The 16,463-nt window shown below is 37.6% G+C and overlaps 1 protein-coding gene across 1 annotated transcript; it reads right to left on the bottom strand.

Moving 5' to 3' along the window:
- Nucleotides 1-386: 386 nt before the first annotated feature.
- Nucleotides 387-8,131, bottom strand: LOC306884884 (flotillin-1). The gene is made up of 14 exons (XM_079441115.1): nucleotides 7,994-8,131; nucleotides 6,883-6,932; nucleotides 6,717-6,792; nucleotides 6,540-6,630; nucleotides 6,192-6,335; nucleotides 5,910-6,029; nucleotides 5,263-5,358; nucleotides 5,004-5,156; nucleotides 3,960-4,141; nucleotides 3,769-3,814; nucleotides 3,556-3,693; nucleotides 3,225-3,389; nucleotides 1,005-3,096; nucleotides 387-461 (listed from the first exon to the last, which is right to left on the bottom strand). Exons 2-13 carry the CDS (start codon nucleotides 6,923-6,925, stop codon nucleotides 3,079-3,081), a joined length of 1,272 nt encoding a protein of 423 aa, XP_079297241.1. The 5' UTR covers nucleotides 6,926-6,932; nucleotides 7,994-8,131; the 3' UTR covers nucleotides 387-461; nucleotides 1,005-3,078.
- Nucleotides 8,132-16,463: the final 8,332 nt, after the last annotated feature.

Here is a 16,463-nt window from a genome sequence, read left to right as displayed (position 1 = left end):
TGGAATAGTCGTGTTATTGTCTAGTGCAATATTGTCCAATCACAATTTGCAGTTTGACTTTTATTTTGGACATTTTAGGAGAATCTCTGAGGTTAAAAAAATATATTTTTGAATGCTTATTTTTTAATAGTATATTTTCCCTCTGAAAAAGTCCTGATGGAAAGGCCTGATTTGATGTAATTGCACGGTTTTTTAGATTTTTTTTCCTAATTTATTGCAAATTCAGGGATTTAGGCCAAGAAAAATAGCGTTGACTATACTGAAATAGTTTTAATTGAAAATTTTTCTCATTGAGTTTTGACTCTTATTTTAAAATTAACGTGGCCAATCAAAATAAGCCTGTGTCACAGTATTCAGCCAATCAGAAGCTCGTTGCCTGGCAGATTACAGGCAACAAACCAGGTGTAAAAGAGACAAATCGCTATCATGGAAATTACCATATATAGTTGGATAAATTAGATCTTGAATAGTATGAACTTTAGGCATAATCTCTTATTCATCTGAATTAATGGTTAATAGTTGCTGTTTTCAGAATGTATGCCAAGGGACTTTGAAGTGCACCTCTCTTTTAGAAGTTAAGTGCTGCCTTTATCAATACTTTCTGGATAACTTTTTTTTATTTTTATAATCATGAAAAAGGTTAAACTGCCAATTAGTGTAAATTATTTTTAAAAGTAATTTTATCTTGTTTTCCAGTTCTAGTCAGGCTATTCGTGTGAGTGATTGAATCATATACTCGACTGATTCATTCAAAACAATAATTCAGGAATGAATGAACAATTGTTTTGCTCTGGGATAATGTAGTTGATTGTATTTTGACTTTGTTTGTTATTCAGTATAAATTTCATATTTAAATGTTGTATAAAAGCAATATTTCCATTCAATTATGCACGGCATCATGCCTGCTCTGATATTATGAGCAAATGCATGAATATAGGTGTCATATTGCATAAATAATCCAACAATTATTAAATTCCCCTTTTACCGAGTAAGATATAATGTACTCACCCTCAGCACAGCCTCCAAAAATGACAAAGTGAGTCTGTAAACTTGGTGTCTTTGTCATGTATTGTCAGGCAGCTGGATCATATGCATCGGTGGAGTTCAAGTTTGTCAAGCAAAGAGGACTTGAGATGAGTCATGATGACCGGCACCTTAAAATAGGTAAGTGAGGGGGTTTAATAGGGTAGGATGATGTCAGTAAACCAAATTCAGTGTGGCTGCATAGGTTTCAGTAAAATTAAAGCCCCAAGCTGAGGCGGTCAAATCACTTTACCATGTTCACATTTCCTAGGGGTTGGCATCCTCCTGCAGGGAACGTGTTGAATTAATTTAGACTGAACACATAGCAATTGGTTAAACGTTTATTTTAGTAGGGAGGTTACTTTAAGGCATCATAAGCACAGATAGACAATACAGTGGTTTGGTTTGTTAGTCTTTGCATGCATGCTGAAACAGATTAAATTGTCGAAACAGTTAAAATAGGTGATTTGTTTACATAATAGTATAGATAGTTTGTATAGAGTAGAAAAAGCATCTATTGACAAATACAGTTTTTCTTTCATTACACTAACATAGCAGCCATAGCCTACACAGCATAACAGCAGGTCTACCCAATGCCCTGACATACTAAATCTATCCAAACATCACTGTTTAGGCTTAACTAATACCTGCCCACCAACAATAAGTGAACAGGCTTTCAAGGGATGCATCCACTTTAAAAGTATTAGTCGTAAACCATTAATAATAAAGATGGTAAAAACAAATACAAAAGTGACAAATGTGTGGTTAGTTCAGTTTGCATTACGCATAACGTCTATAAAGTACCATAACAGTGTTTATACTTCATTAATATCATGTTAGTAACGATTAAATCGAAATAAATTTTGATCTAAATTATGTCATTAGTGCTTATGAATACATGCTTATATATATCTAATAAAGTCAACATGTTGTACTGACAATTAAACATTTGACAAAAGAACATTCATCACAATTTGTATGTAATCAAAGAAAAATGTAGTGTAACCAGTATTAAATACTGCATGATTATGAACAAAAACTCCCTAAAATCACACTTTTTTATGAAACACAACTTTGAAACTATTTTGACAAGAACTCAGCCTTCAGACTTATTTAATGAACAGATCTGTCTAAAAATGTAACAAGTTGACCTGTTTGTCTAGTCCTAGAGTACACTACATGGTCATGATCATTTTCAACATCGTTAAGGACATATATATAAATGTGTGTGTGTGCATAAAATCGCACCTTCAGTCATGCATGAAAACACTTTATACAAAAAAAACCTTCAAATGATAATTGTGAAATAAATACGTTTTTAAATAATTACCGACTTATAATTCTGCATAACGCATGAAGACATCTTCATTGTTCATTTGAATAAACACTTAAACACACATGAAGATCTGACATTATTGGCAGCATCTTCAGATTTCAGAGCACTGTACCATTTGAAGCAGATAACTGCTATAACTCCTACACGATAACGTCCAACTAACTAATATAGCTATAATGTACTGTTGAGGTAAAGTGAAAGTTCAACCCACAGAAACAAATGACACAACAGCATCAGTCCTTATAAATGTGTTTCCCTTCATGTTACTTTGGCTTCCAAAAGCTTACCTAATGGAAAGCTCAAATATAACGAAATTCACTACCAGCATTAAAAAAAAGAAAAACTAAATTTCTAAATGTCTGAAGTTGCAGTGTCTAATGGCCTTCAACAGATCCTTGGACTTCACTGTCATCTTATGATTGCATTAAAATATAAAGAACAGCATTCTTCCCTGGAGTTTTAGATTAAAATGCACTTTGGGTTTTGGCAGCATGGCAAGACAGACAGGAAGTGTAAGTCGAGAGAGAAGTATGGGAAAGGGAAAACCAAAGAGATGCCGTGTGGACGATAAGAAAGATAAAAGGAGAAGAAATAAATTGTCAAAGATAGAGAAGAGAGTCATTTAAATGATAAAGAACCTGAGGAAAAAGTCAGAGTAAGAGAAAAATATACAAGATTAATGAAGCATGCATACAGAAACGTCATGTTGGAGAATTTCTTCAACCAGTTTGGGCCACCTAAAGAGAAAGAGAAATTCTACGTCAGTTGTACATGTGAGAATATGCACACACTACACTACTGAACAAAATAAACATACAAATACAGAAACATTTTCTATATATATAAATAATACTGTTTGAAATACCTGGGAAATGTTGATCCCAGTTAGTTTCTCAATGGTTTCAGGCAGTCTGGTCATAATGTCAAGCACTTCTCCTGTCAGCTTGGCTGCGCCAACCTCTGAACCTCCACTGGACACCATGGTGACCTTATTGGTAGCTGACAGGGGCTTACTTATCTCCTCTGCCATCTAATGGACAGAAAGAACACAATTTACCATCAATGTAAAACATCAACTTAAACTGCTTTTTGCTCCAAGCAGGATTATCTCTTGCAAGATTCTTGTGTGCAATGCAATATTTTTCTGTATTGCCAACACACTAGAAAAAAAAACCATTACAAATACACCATCTCACCAGTGGCAGTTTCTCCAGCAACATGTCCACCATAGCTCCTTCCTTGTAGTGCTGGAAGGCCTCAGCCTTCTTAGCCATCTGCTCAGCCTCGGCACGACCTTTAGCCTCCACAGCGTATGCTTCGGCCTCTCCTTTCATCTGCAGAGACACAGTTCATGTGTAACACAAACTATTTTGTTTTGAATATAGCCAAGATGATGGCTGATCACTTACTTTAATAGATTCGGCCTCAGCTTCTGCCTCCATGATCAGCTGAAGACTGTTGTAAAACACAAAATGGCCAGATGCATGTTTTTAAAGGTAAGCGGTTAAAATTTTTCAATTTTAAAATACTTTCTCCTATCCAAACTTAATCCAAGCTGAGCCTTTTTTTTTTTTTTGCACTGAAGAAGCATCCATCTCACCGTTCTGCTTGCGCCAGTTTCTCCAGCCGGTATCGTTCGGCCTCGGCTGGTTTCTTGACTTTGGCCTCCAGCTCTTTCTCCTTGCGTGCGATCTCCTGTTCTTGAAGCATGATTTGCTGCGAGCGCTCCACCACCATTACCTGCATCTTCTCCTCCTCGATCCGCTGCTTTGTCTTTGCCACCTAATGCAACAGTTACACATAAAGGTAAATAAATTAAAAAGAATTTTACCCACAAAATCATGTCACTTAAAGGATTAGTTCACTTTCAAATGAAAATTTCCTGATAATTTACTCACCCCCATGTCATCCAAGATGTTTATGTATTTCTTTCTTCAGTCAAAAATAAATTAAGGTTTTTGGTGAAAACATAACATGACCGCGTATCGCAGAACAGGCAAACATTTGTGTTTATAAAGCATTTTTCTTTTTTTAAATGACCGATCGTTTCGCTAGATAAGACCCTTATTCATCGTCTGGTAACGTTTATAGCCTTTTGAAACGGCACTGAAACTGTAATTTTGACCTTCAACCATTTGGAGTCCATTGAAGTACACTATATGGAGAAGATTCCAAAAACCTTAATTTCTTTTCGACTGAAGAAAGAAATACATAAACATCTTGGATGACATGGGGGTGAGTAAATTATCAGGAAATTTTCATTTGAAGGTGAACTAATCCTTTAATCAACACTCTGTCAAATAAGTATAACTATTAAAGGAATAGATCATCCAAGTATGCATTTCTTTCTTTTGCTGAACACAATAAAGATATTTTACTTTGTTGATGACCGGTTTCCGTTGACTGCCATGGTATTTTTTTTCCATACGATGGTGGTCACTGGGAACCAAAACTGTTAGTTACAAATATTATTCAAAATGACTTTCTGTGTTCCACAGAATAAAGAAAGTTATAGGGGAGTAAATTATGACAGAATTAAATTATTCGAGTGGACTTTTCCTTATCAAGAAGCCCAAGGATATAGAAAGTTAAGAAAGTATTCCACAATGTTGAAGGTCACCAATAGGTTTGGTTGTCGTTTTACCTGGAGCTGATAGGCCATTTCAGACTCAGCTTTTTTGGTGAAGACCTCAATGTCATAGACAGCCTTCTTCAGCTCGTAGTCTCTCTGAGCCTTAGCCATCTCAATCTCATTCATGTACTGAGCAGATATCTTCTCCTGTATAGCATTGGCCTCCTACAGAGAGAAGAAAAAGAGTAATGACTGGGAGACATTAACAAAAATACTCAATGATATCTTGGAAAAAATGCTGTATTTGGAAGAGAGTTCAGGAAAGCCTCACCCTGATCACTGCATCTCTTTTGTTCATGGCTTCCCCAATACGAGCATCCTTCTGCACTTGTGCCGTACGGGCCTTCCCCAAAGAGTGCAGGTAATCCTGAAACAAAAAACTTGATTTACCACTCACAGAGATTCATTTATTTATAAGATTTTAAATATTCAGGGGCAGATTTATTAACAGCTTGAGCCAAAACACAAACCCTCTTACTGTCAGGATCTACTCGAGAGTTGCAGTGAAATATTAGCGATGAATAAGACACTTTATTGCCTTATTTTCCTTTTCAAAATTTATAAGAGGACAGTTTTTAATGAATCATGCAATGTGACTTACTAAGGTTTACGGTAGTCATTTTACTGGTATTTGTGCCATTATTTAATGCCCAGAAAAAAGCATGTCTTAACCCATGATTATCATCGGCTCTGCTTGTTTGCGAACTCTACGCTGTTGGTAGACTGCAGTGGTCATTATGAAAACACGCTGGCTGCGTCTATGTTCTTTATTTAGACGCATTGTCAGTAAATCACCTGCAGAACTTTCCTTTCCCATCCACACTTTTTATGGGATTGCGCTCTCAGGCTAATTTGCCTTGTTTAGTAAATTTGGCCCTAAGTTCGATAGACACAACTACACAAATGGGGCTAACAGACCTGGTCATCGTGAACATCTTTGAGTGTGTAGCTGACCACGCTGATGCCCATGTTGACAAGGTCAGATGATGCCACCTTGAACACCTGCTCAGAAAACTTCTTTCTGTCTTTGTAGATCTCCTAAAGAACAAACACAAAACCCACCATGCTCAATTATATACTATGCTGAGGACTGAAAGTGCAGATTAGGAACACTATATACAGTTTTACTACCGTTTGTGATGTTGCAGACTGCAGTACATTTGCGAGGTGGGCATTTTCTCTGTGAACATATCTATTTACCTCCACAGTCAGGTGAGCAATGATGGCTCTCTGGTGACCCTCCAGTGTTTCCAAAGCAATGTGGGCAATCTCACCCTCGGACTTTCCCAGAAACATCTGACATGCTGCAGCCAACATCTGTTTATTCTGCCCTTGAATTTTCATCTGTCAAAGAGAGAAGGTTCAGTTTAGCCACATAACAATCAATGATTTTTTTACAGAAAATTAAAAGGCAGATAAAGTATTTCATAAAAAGACAGAATAACGCAGTAATCTGGGGGAAAATGGTTTATTAGTAACAAAAACTGCTTTCTTAAACGCTATAATATGTTGTTTACTGCATATTGGAGAGTGCGTGAGATAGTTAACCTGTGCAATTCCAGTGACAGAGACGGGCACTCCATGACGTGTGTAGACTTTATCACTCTTTACATTCAGCGTCAGTGTGTTTAAAGAGATCCTGTGATGGAAGAAAGAGAAAAAGCTGAGATTTGTTTAAGCAGACCATGCATACATATATACACAAACACACAGAGTGAATAATACCTTTGTATCTGCTGAACGCATGGAAAAACAAACACTCTCCCACCAGAGATCATGACTGGTGGTGAGCGGCAGAAACCTGAGGCAGGAGTCAGATCACATATGTGTTTTCATGATTTCTTCAGAAAATATCTCTCTATAAACATATTTCTGTGATGTTTAGTCTTACCCGACACCACCATTGCTTCATTTGGACCACAAGTGTAAAACATTTTCACACTATGGAGAAACCAGAGAAATGAAAGCAGTGCAACACTGTTAAAATCATAAATTTTTTAATATCTCGCATAACAACAACTATATTGTTCTGTTCTTTAGTAATTTTAAAATAAATCTCCATTCTCATTGCAGCATTCAGTGTGGCACACTTTGCATTACTTTAACAACCACTTAATGCCAAGAGGCTGTAGGCCACCAAGACATATATAATATACTTTTATATAAATGTTTTATGTTAGTACATATACACGTATATATGTAAGTACATAACATGCTGGAACGTCAAAGGTTCAAATATCCTTATATATGGGTCAAAAATACTCAATTATAAAGTAAAATTAAATCTATTAAAAATTAAATCTATTAAAAACTAGAAATCGAATTCTATATAAAATGTATTTATAGTGTGTATAAATACAATGAAACAACGCGCAGTATCTTATAATCTGTATTAAACCCACTAATGCCTTCAAGTATAGTATAGCCTGACTGATGCGTTTTCACTTCTCGGAAATGGTGGGCTTGTGGTTTCTTATTAAATACAGGTTTACCAAAGAATCTCCGATGAAAAACCTTCCAAGTCCATTAACTTTTTAAAGGGTCCTAAGCGTGGCAGATGGCAAAACACGAGCATCTCTCGTTGTTATTCACAATTAGACTTGATATAAATACATATTTGCTATTTTTTAAATATACATGTATCTATATTGTATTATTATCGTATCATATTGCATTATTTGATTGGTTTTTGCACGGGTGGAGATGAATATAGTGCGCTGCGCGCACTAGGAGGTGCCCTATAATGACATTAGTAGCCTATAATAACATTAAAACAAGCGAATTTTGCCTGTTATCTTAGCCTACTAATGCAACATCCTCAGACTGTATTTTCCTGGTAGCTTGCGAAATAACACATAAACACAACAACGGAGCTTACAAATTCGCAATATTGTATCGACCAGTAAAAGAAATGAATCCAGTGTTTACATCCAGCACGTCACGACAGCGTAAAAGCCATCGGAACAGACTGCAGAGAAAATAATTGTCAGAATCACTCTTACCGTTAGGTGAATGGATAGAAAATATTGATCGACTTGATAATAGCACGATATCTGGGTTCTTTTCAAAACGGTGTAAGATAAAGACGCAGCAATACAGCAAGCTGTAACTAGCTGGAGATGGCGCCCCGCCCGGATCATACAGGCTTACTGGCGCCATCCCATGGAGCACTTCTTCCCAGCGTGTGGCCCTCAAAGCTATCGCATGAGCTCCATGTCTAGTTTAACTACACAAAACTTTACATCGTCCTTCAATTTAAATGCAGCGGTCATATTTAAACATGTTGAATACAATGCATTTGTGAATTGTATAGGCTATCTGTGTGGCTTTTGCTACATGTTTTTATATACAGTGGCATGCGAAAGTTTGGGAACCCCTCGCAGAATCTGTGAAAATGTGGATAATTTTACCAAAATAAGAGAGATCATATACTGTCCTGAGTAGGATATTTTTTTAGCCGGGGGGTGAAAACTTTTGAACAGGATGAAGATGTCCAAATTTTTCTTATTTTGTTGAAATATCATATTTTTCCATTTAGTACTGCCCTTCTGACGCGACAGAAGATACTTGCATGTTTCCTGGAAGACAAATAAAGTACAATTTACCTTGATCTTCAAATTCAAAAAGTTTTCACCCCCCGGCTCTTAATGCATCGTGTTTCCTTCAGGAGCATCAGTGAATGTTTGAACCTTTTTTAATTGTTGTGTTTGAGTCCCTCAATCATCCTCAGTGTGAAAAGGTGGATCTCAAAATCATACAGTTACTGCTGGAAAGGGTTAAAATATGCAAAAGATGCTGGAAAACTGAAGATTCTGCAGGACCTGGAGGATTTTTCTGAAGAGCAGTGCTCAGTTGAACTGTTCAGAACAAACAAGGGACTCATGAATAACCATCACAAAACAAAAAAACAGTCGTAGATCATCCAGGTAACCACACACAGTATTAAGAACCAAGGGTTCCCAAACTTTTGAATGTGGTTATTTTAATAATTTCAGCTATTTTTTTGTCTTGTGGACTATATGTAAACATCTTTTATGGAAAATATCTTACTCAGGACAGTACTAAATAAAAAATAACATGCATTTTGTATGATCTCTCTTATTTTGGTAAAATTATCCACATTTTCACAGATTCTGCAAGGGGTTGTCAAACTTTCGATCCCCACTGTAATTGTAAATAGTATGCATTGGATTTTAGATGCAGTTTATTTGTAAACTGAATACAGCTAATCATTTTACCTTGACAGGGATATGATTTGTGGAGCATTTGCCGATTACTAAACTATGCTTCTGGAGGTACAGTTTAACTTATTTTATTCTTTGAATGAAAGTGATAAACAATTATTGACTCTGCCTTTCTGTTTTGCAGCTGCTCAGTGAGAAGACATGCAGAATTTTCTCCTCCTCCTCATCATGTTTGGTGTCAGAGTCTTGATATTGATGTTCCTCCTGCCAGGTTCATGCTGGAAATAACAGATTTTTATCTGATACCCAAAGTTATTCAAACTCATAATCAAGTTAACATTTCTGTAATCAAGAGGCAGGAAAAGCAAGAGGCAGACATTTAAGAAAGGAGCAGTTTATTGCATAACCCTATTTGTGAAAACAGAAATATACTTGTTTTTATAACAAGCAAGAAGCAATTGGAACTTTCTGTTTCTTAACAATATCTATGGCACTTAAATGTTATTCTATGTACAACATTAGGAAAAACATGACGGTGAACATGAATCAGATAAGGGGAGAATTATGTATCACAGTTGTTTATTATATTATAGGAATGTTTGTGAGGTTGCAGAAGCTCATTCATGAACCTTTAATTGTTAACAGTAGTTGTGTAAACAGACCAGATTTTCCTATTGGCCTCTTATCAGTAATAACTTCCTAATCATATGAACAGATTGACTATATCGCTGTGCTACAGACAGGTCTTCAAGAAGACTAAGATTTATTTTTTTATTTCATTGGATGAATTTTAGATTTAGCTTACTCTAATAAGAACTCTGATGCGCATGCGCTGATTTGTGACTGCGTGTTTTGAGTTTGAGCTCCATCAAATTGATTCTTTATCGCCCATTTTCTATCTTAAAAACAATTTTATACACTATCATTTTCGTTTCTATAACGTGTGAATATATCCCCTATAGCATTCTAAAACAAAACCAGAGCGCCTTGTTATCACTAGTTTTATTTTGATTTCTCGAGTCTGCTATTAGCTTATAGCCCGTTAGCAATCGCAGCGTGGCTGCCGCTAATCTCATTTAGATTGCTAATACTCTATTCACACACATTACCATTGTTTCTCTGTTACTTGCTTAAATGGTGGATTTGTGTCTACCTTTGAGTGCAGGTGAGGACACATTCGAGCTGCATTCGGTGCAGCTGGAGCTGGAGGCCGTGGAGAAGCAGATCCGCGACCTGGAGGAGAAGCAGGCCCAGTTGAGAGAGCGGAGAGCCGCGCTGGAAACATCCCGGGCTGACGCTCACAAGTCCGGGGTAAGTATACAGCACGCTGCTAACACTCCCACCACCTCTACTCCGTGTGTTTCTCTGCACAGACCCTGGGTGCACCAGCAGCGGAAGACGCGAGCCAGGCCCCGGGCGATGACCTCTCCCCCTCCGCCGCCTCCGGTCTTCAAGATCTCCACCCGGAACAGCTTCGCTCCCCTCCGCGAGACGTAATGCGACGCTATGATCTCTATGAAGAATTTCAGTCAGGTTTCAGGCCTCACCATAGCACAGAAACGGCACTTGTTAAAATTACAAATAACTTGCTTCTTGCTTCAGACCAAGGTTGCATCTCATTGCTAGTATTACTTGATCTTAGTGCTGCGTTCGACATTATAGACCATGATATACTCATAGATCGATTACAAAACTATACTGGTATTCAAGGGCAGGCTTTAAGATGGTTTAGATCCTACCTGTCCGATCGCTACCACTTTGTTCATTTAAATGGGGAGTCATCTAAAATATCACTAGTAAAATATGGAGTACCACAAGGATCTGCCCTAGGTCCTCTGCTATTTTCAATATGCATGTTGCCCCTTGGTAATATTAATAATAATAATAATAATTCGTTACATTTATATAGCGCTTTTCTAGGCACTCAAAGCGCTTTACATAGTAAGGGGGGTATCTCCTCGTCCACCACCAATGTGCAGCATCCACCTGGATGAGGCGACGGCAGCCATAGTGCGCCAGAACGCCCACCACACACCAGCTTATTGGTGGAGAGGAGACAGTGATGAAGCCAATCAGTAGATATGGGGATGGTTAGGAGACCATGATGGTCAGAGGCCAATGGGCAAATTTGGCCAGGATGCCGGGGTTACACCCCTACTCTTTTTCGAAGGACATCCTGGGATTTTTTATGACCACAGAGAGTCAGGACCTCGGTTTAACGTCTCATCCGAAGGACGGTGCTTTTTACAGTATAGTGTCCCCATCACTATACTGGGGCGCTAGGACCCACCCAGACCGCAGGGTGAGCACCCCCTGCTGGCCTCACTAACACCTCTTCCAGCAGCAACCTAGTTTTCCCAGGAGGTCTCCCATCCAGGTACTGACCAGGCTCAACCCTGCTTAGCTTCAGTAGGCAACCAGTCTTGGGCTACAGGGTAATATGGCTGCTGACTATTATTAGAAAATACAGGATTAGTTTTCATTGTTATGCCGATGATACTCAACTATATATCTCAACAAGACCAGATGAAACGTCTAAACTATCTAAGCTAATAGATTGTGTAAAAAACGTAAGATTGGATGACCAATAATTTCCTCCTATTAAATTCAGATAAGACCAAAAAGCAGTACACAAAATCTCTTCGATTACAAGTCCTTACCAGGTCAAGAAAACATGATCATATTACCCCAATTTTACAGTCTCTGCACTGGCTACCTATTAAATTCCGTATCATTTACAAAATATTATTACTTGCCTATAAGGCCCTAAATGGTTTAGCTCCTGGGTACCTAACTTGTCTTCTACCACGCTACAATCCAACCCGCTCCCTAAGGTCGCAAAACTCTGGACTTTTGGTAGTGCCTAGGACAGCAAAGTCCACTAAAGGAGGTAGAGCTTTTTCACATTTGGCTCCCAAACTCTGGAATAGCCTTCCTGATAACGTTCGGGGTTCAGACACACTCTCTCTGTTTAAATCTAGATTAAAGACACATCTCTTTAGCCAAGCATTCACATAATGCATCTTATAATCTTGTACTGCAGTTATATCTGATCAAATGTACATTATTATTATTGTTTAGCTTGGGTTGAACAAATCCTTTTTGCTTAGATGGAACAGCAGCTACGCTAATTATGTCTCTATTTGTTTCTCTGTTTCTGAACATCCTGTGGTAACTAGGAATTACAGAAGCTTCAGTCTGGATTCAACCCTTAAATGATCTGAGATGACCAAACACCTGAGAAAAGATAATGCCAATCCCTCAGAGGATGCCAACGCTCAGACAACATACAGAATTACCAAATTTTGACATAAGTTAAATATATTAAGGTTCTGCAATATATAAATATATTGTGGAAACCTCATTTCCTGTAGAGCTGCTTTGCAACGATTTGTATTGTAAATAGCGCTATACAGATAAACTTGAACTTGTCTTGCACACTGTTTTCTGGTGTCTTTTTAAACAGCATGGCTATGAAAAATTAATCCCACACTGAGGACAGGCTTCTCTCCAGTGTGAACTCTAATGTGCCTCACAAGGCTGTGTTTATTTATGAACTTCTTTTTACAATGAAGGGAGCAGAAAGGCTTCTCTTCAGTGTGCATTCTCATATGCATTTTAAGACGTTTCAGTGTAAAAGTCCTTCCACGCTGTTGGCAGGTGAACGGTTTCTCTCCAGTGTGAATTCTCATGTGAGTTTTAAGGGTTTTATGTCGTGTGAAACTCTTTCCACCCTGAGAGCAGGTGAAATTATTCTCTTCAGTGTGAATTCTCATGTGAACCTCAAGGTGTTGTTTGATGGTGAAGCTCTTTGCACATTGAGAGCACGGAAAGGGTTTCTCTCCAGTGTGAAGTTTTGTTTCATCGTGACACTCTTTTCACACTGAGAGCAAGCAAAAGGCTTCTCTCTAGTGTGAATTCTCATGTGACTTTTAAGGTGTTGATGCTGTGTGAAAGTTTTTCCACACTGTTGGCAGGTGAACGGTTTCTCTCCATTTCTATATTGCCTAAAATATCTAGGATTTGGCTTTGTTTGCGTGAGCATATATATCCTATACTGATGGCAATCGTCTTTCAGTTCCTTCCAATCTAAAAGCAACATTAAAAGATCAATATAAATAAATCTGTACAAGGACAATAAAGGCAAGTTAGCCAAAGTTTTTGCACCACAATTTAATGGCAAGATCTTTTTTTAATCTTTGATATAAATTTAACTCTTTAATGATTATTAATTAATATTTATCTGTCACGATACCACTAAATCTGGTAAGAGTTTAGATGCACTTTGCTAGAACATGTTAGGTGCAATTGTTCAACATTGGCAAAACATTTATGTTTCGTGAGAACATGGTTACTTTGGGATGGCAAGTATGTTTTTTTTTTTTTTTTTGTCTAAAGAATGTTTTACACTCTAAAAAAAATGGTGCTATATAGCACTAAAAGTGGTTCTTGGCTCCTAATCATAGGGGAACCTATGATCATGTCATCAACCAGCCTAAATAATAAAAAACCCTTCATGTTAGTGGCTGAAACCAAGGAATCATTTGCATCCCTGATTATTAAAACATAGTTACTGGCTCATTTTATGTAATGAATTATATATGTTTAAATGTTGACCTCTCACACGTGCTTCAGACATCGGTCATGCTCATAGCAATCCCCATAGTGTCCACTACAGAGTGCGAGTTCCCTAACAAGTGTGCCGCACACGACCTGAAAAGTGAAGCCAAAATATTTTGATCTCCTTGATTTTACCCTGGATTGTGTAATATAATCTAAACTTTAACAGCACTCAAGATGTTTTTAACATTTCAAAACACATCCTCATGTTAGCAGACAGATTCCACTTTCACATGTGACCAACAATTCCTCAACAAATATAATGAAATATTATCAAAATTTTCATCTGACAAGAGTTGACAAATCTGTTGATGGTGACGAAAATCTGAATTTGTTGTCATTTTAACTATCTACTGCGGAATTCTGAGAACACCCTGTGCCTGAGAAACATCCTGTGTCTGTATGTATTTTAGGAAATAGACATTAATCAATGGTCATAAAACATGTTGTTGCCTTATGTTAAATTAAATCCTGCTCTCTGCCAGATGTTTCTTTGCCTCTCTGCAATCCCTCCTCCCTTCTCACTCCTTTTCTTCTGTCTCACTCCCTCCTCCCTTCTCTGTTCTTTCTCCTCGGATATCTCTTTTATGAGCGCATGCGCATATAGGTATATCTCCACATGAGTTTAAATGGTGAAATAGTGGAGGGGGTCTGAAGTGCTCCAGGTTATTGAGTTTAGAGTCTGACCGAACTGTATAGTTCAACTGAGACATATATATATAACGTATATTTCTTGGCCTGTGTACCACACATATGAAATCCATATTCTCATTGGATATACCACTGCACCTCCCCTTGCAATGCAACTATATAATGTATGGATGTAATAATAAACTTTGAAGAAGTTTGCGAACAGACAATTGGCTCCATGTTCATAATTGTGTCCATGGGACTGAGAGTGTTTAGGTGGCGATGAGAGACTAATTAATTAACATCTTATAAGGATTTTCTATCTCTTGCTCAATTTCTGTTTTCCTACTTTCACTTCTGCTATACTATATACAGTATATATATATATATATATGCACCACATGGATAACAAATTCGAGCCTTGGGTGGACTGCACCATTTGTGTGTCATTCTTGGTGTCCCAGGTACCCATCTCCTTTGCTCCAATTACTTTAATATTTTTATTCCAACAGTTTGGGGGCTTGTCCGCGAAGGGGGGAATCTCTTTACGAACTGGGAAAAGAAACGTCCCGAGATCGAGTGGGAAAGGCACACCGGAAATCAGGGAAGGGCCTACAATAAAACGGGGGAAATGTTTTGCATATTTCTTGAAGGAAATAGGCCTACAGAGCTTATGTTTTATCCATGTGTTATGTGTTCCCTCAGCCTTATTCTTCTTGTAACTTAACTCAACCCTAACTCTGCTAGAAGTGATGACTATCAATCCACAAAAGCAATATGCTGTCAGGTCACATATTTAGTATTTATATTAGAAAAATCAAACACTATATTTAATATAATTAAAAATGAATTTAAAAAAATATATATGATGACTTTACTTTAAATGTCAGCTGGTGACGGTGCTGACAAATTTGGCATTTCTTTCACAAAAAAATGGAGTTCATGTAGTAGTCATTTTGCTTTGTCTGTTGATGCTATGCTAATAGAAACTGCTGCAGGAGAATGAAATTATCTAAACATTTCAAATAATTTCCTCAAAAACTGGAAGATAGTGTTGACATATCAAGGTTGTGACAGAGGAAATATTAACATTAGGATTCAAAATATTCTAAAACTATAAAACTGACCAGAGCCTGTCTGACAGTGATGTACTCTGCAGAGGAGGATTGTGGCAAGAGGTTCATGACACACTGTTTCTGATGTAGTGAGAGGACAATAACTCCCGGTTTCACAGCAGGTTTAACCCTATTCCCAGACTAAAATGTAAATCTGAGCTGTTTCAACTGAAAGAAACGTGCACCGTCTGATCTTAAAATATATCAGTGCCTTTGTTTTGTCTGAAGATGCACACCAGTAAGACTCTGGCTCCAAATGATGTTTAATTAGTGTTAGTCTTTAGGGTTTGTTCAAATCACTAATGCCAAGCACAATAGTAATGCTTAACATTCAAACAGTTGATAGATGTAGATTTACATCTGTGTGTGGGGAATAAGCTTCAGAACGGCACATGCATGAAATAGCACATGTTTAGTGCAGCTCAGGACTCATGAGAGCTGCATTTACACAAGGCTCCAAAACAACAGTCCTGCTGCAGTTCTGTGTAGATAAGCTTGGTGGTAATTGCAGTATGAAACGGAGGGGTTTAAGAGAGATAAAGAGGCGAGTGTGGGTGGATGGATGAATGGAGTGCTGAAGGTTAAAGTTCTTCATTTGACAGAAAATCTTCAAATGAACTCAAAGAGCAGTGACTGTAATCTCACAGCATGATCAGCCTCAAAACACAAACATATGTCTGTCTGACATATTGGGTATTCTATTAGGTTTCTAATGCATGTTCTATTGGGGTTCTTAGTTTAGTCAGCTTTGACCGCTGTGAAACGGGAGAAAAAAAAGTGCTATTTTGAAGAGCTGCGGTCCAAGCATCACTGGAACCTATACTGACTTTGTATTGTATGGACAAAAATATATCCCTTTAAAGAAACAAAAATAGATATGTTTATAAAATAAATGATTTCTTTAGCAAAAGGCTGGGTTTTGG

The sequence above is a fragment of the Barbus barbus genome (genome assembly GCF_936440315.1).
Source record: "Barbus barbus genome assembly, chromosome: 19".
Classification (NCBI taxonomy): domain Eukaryota; kingdom Metazoa; phylum Chordata; class Actinopteri; order Cypriniformes; family Cyprinidae; genus Barbus; species Barbus barbus.
Note: the sequence above shows the minus strand (reverse complement) of the source record. Positions and strands in the feature narration are given on the sequence as shown.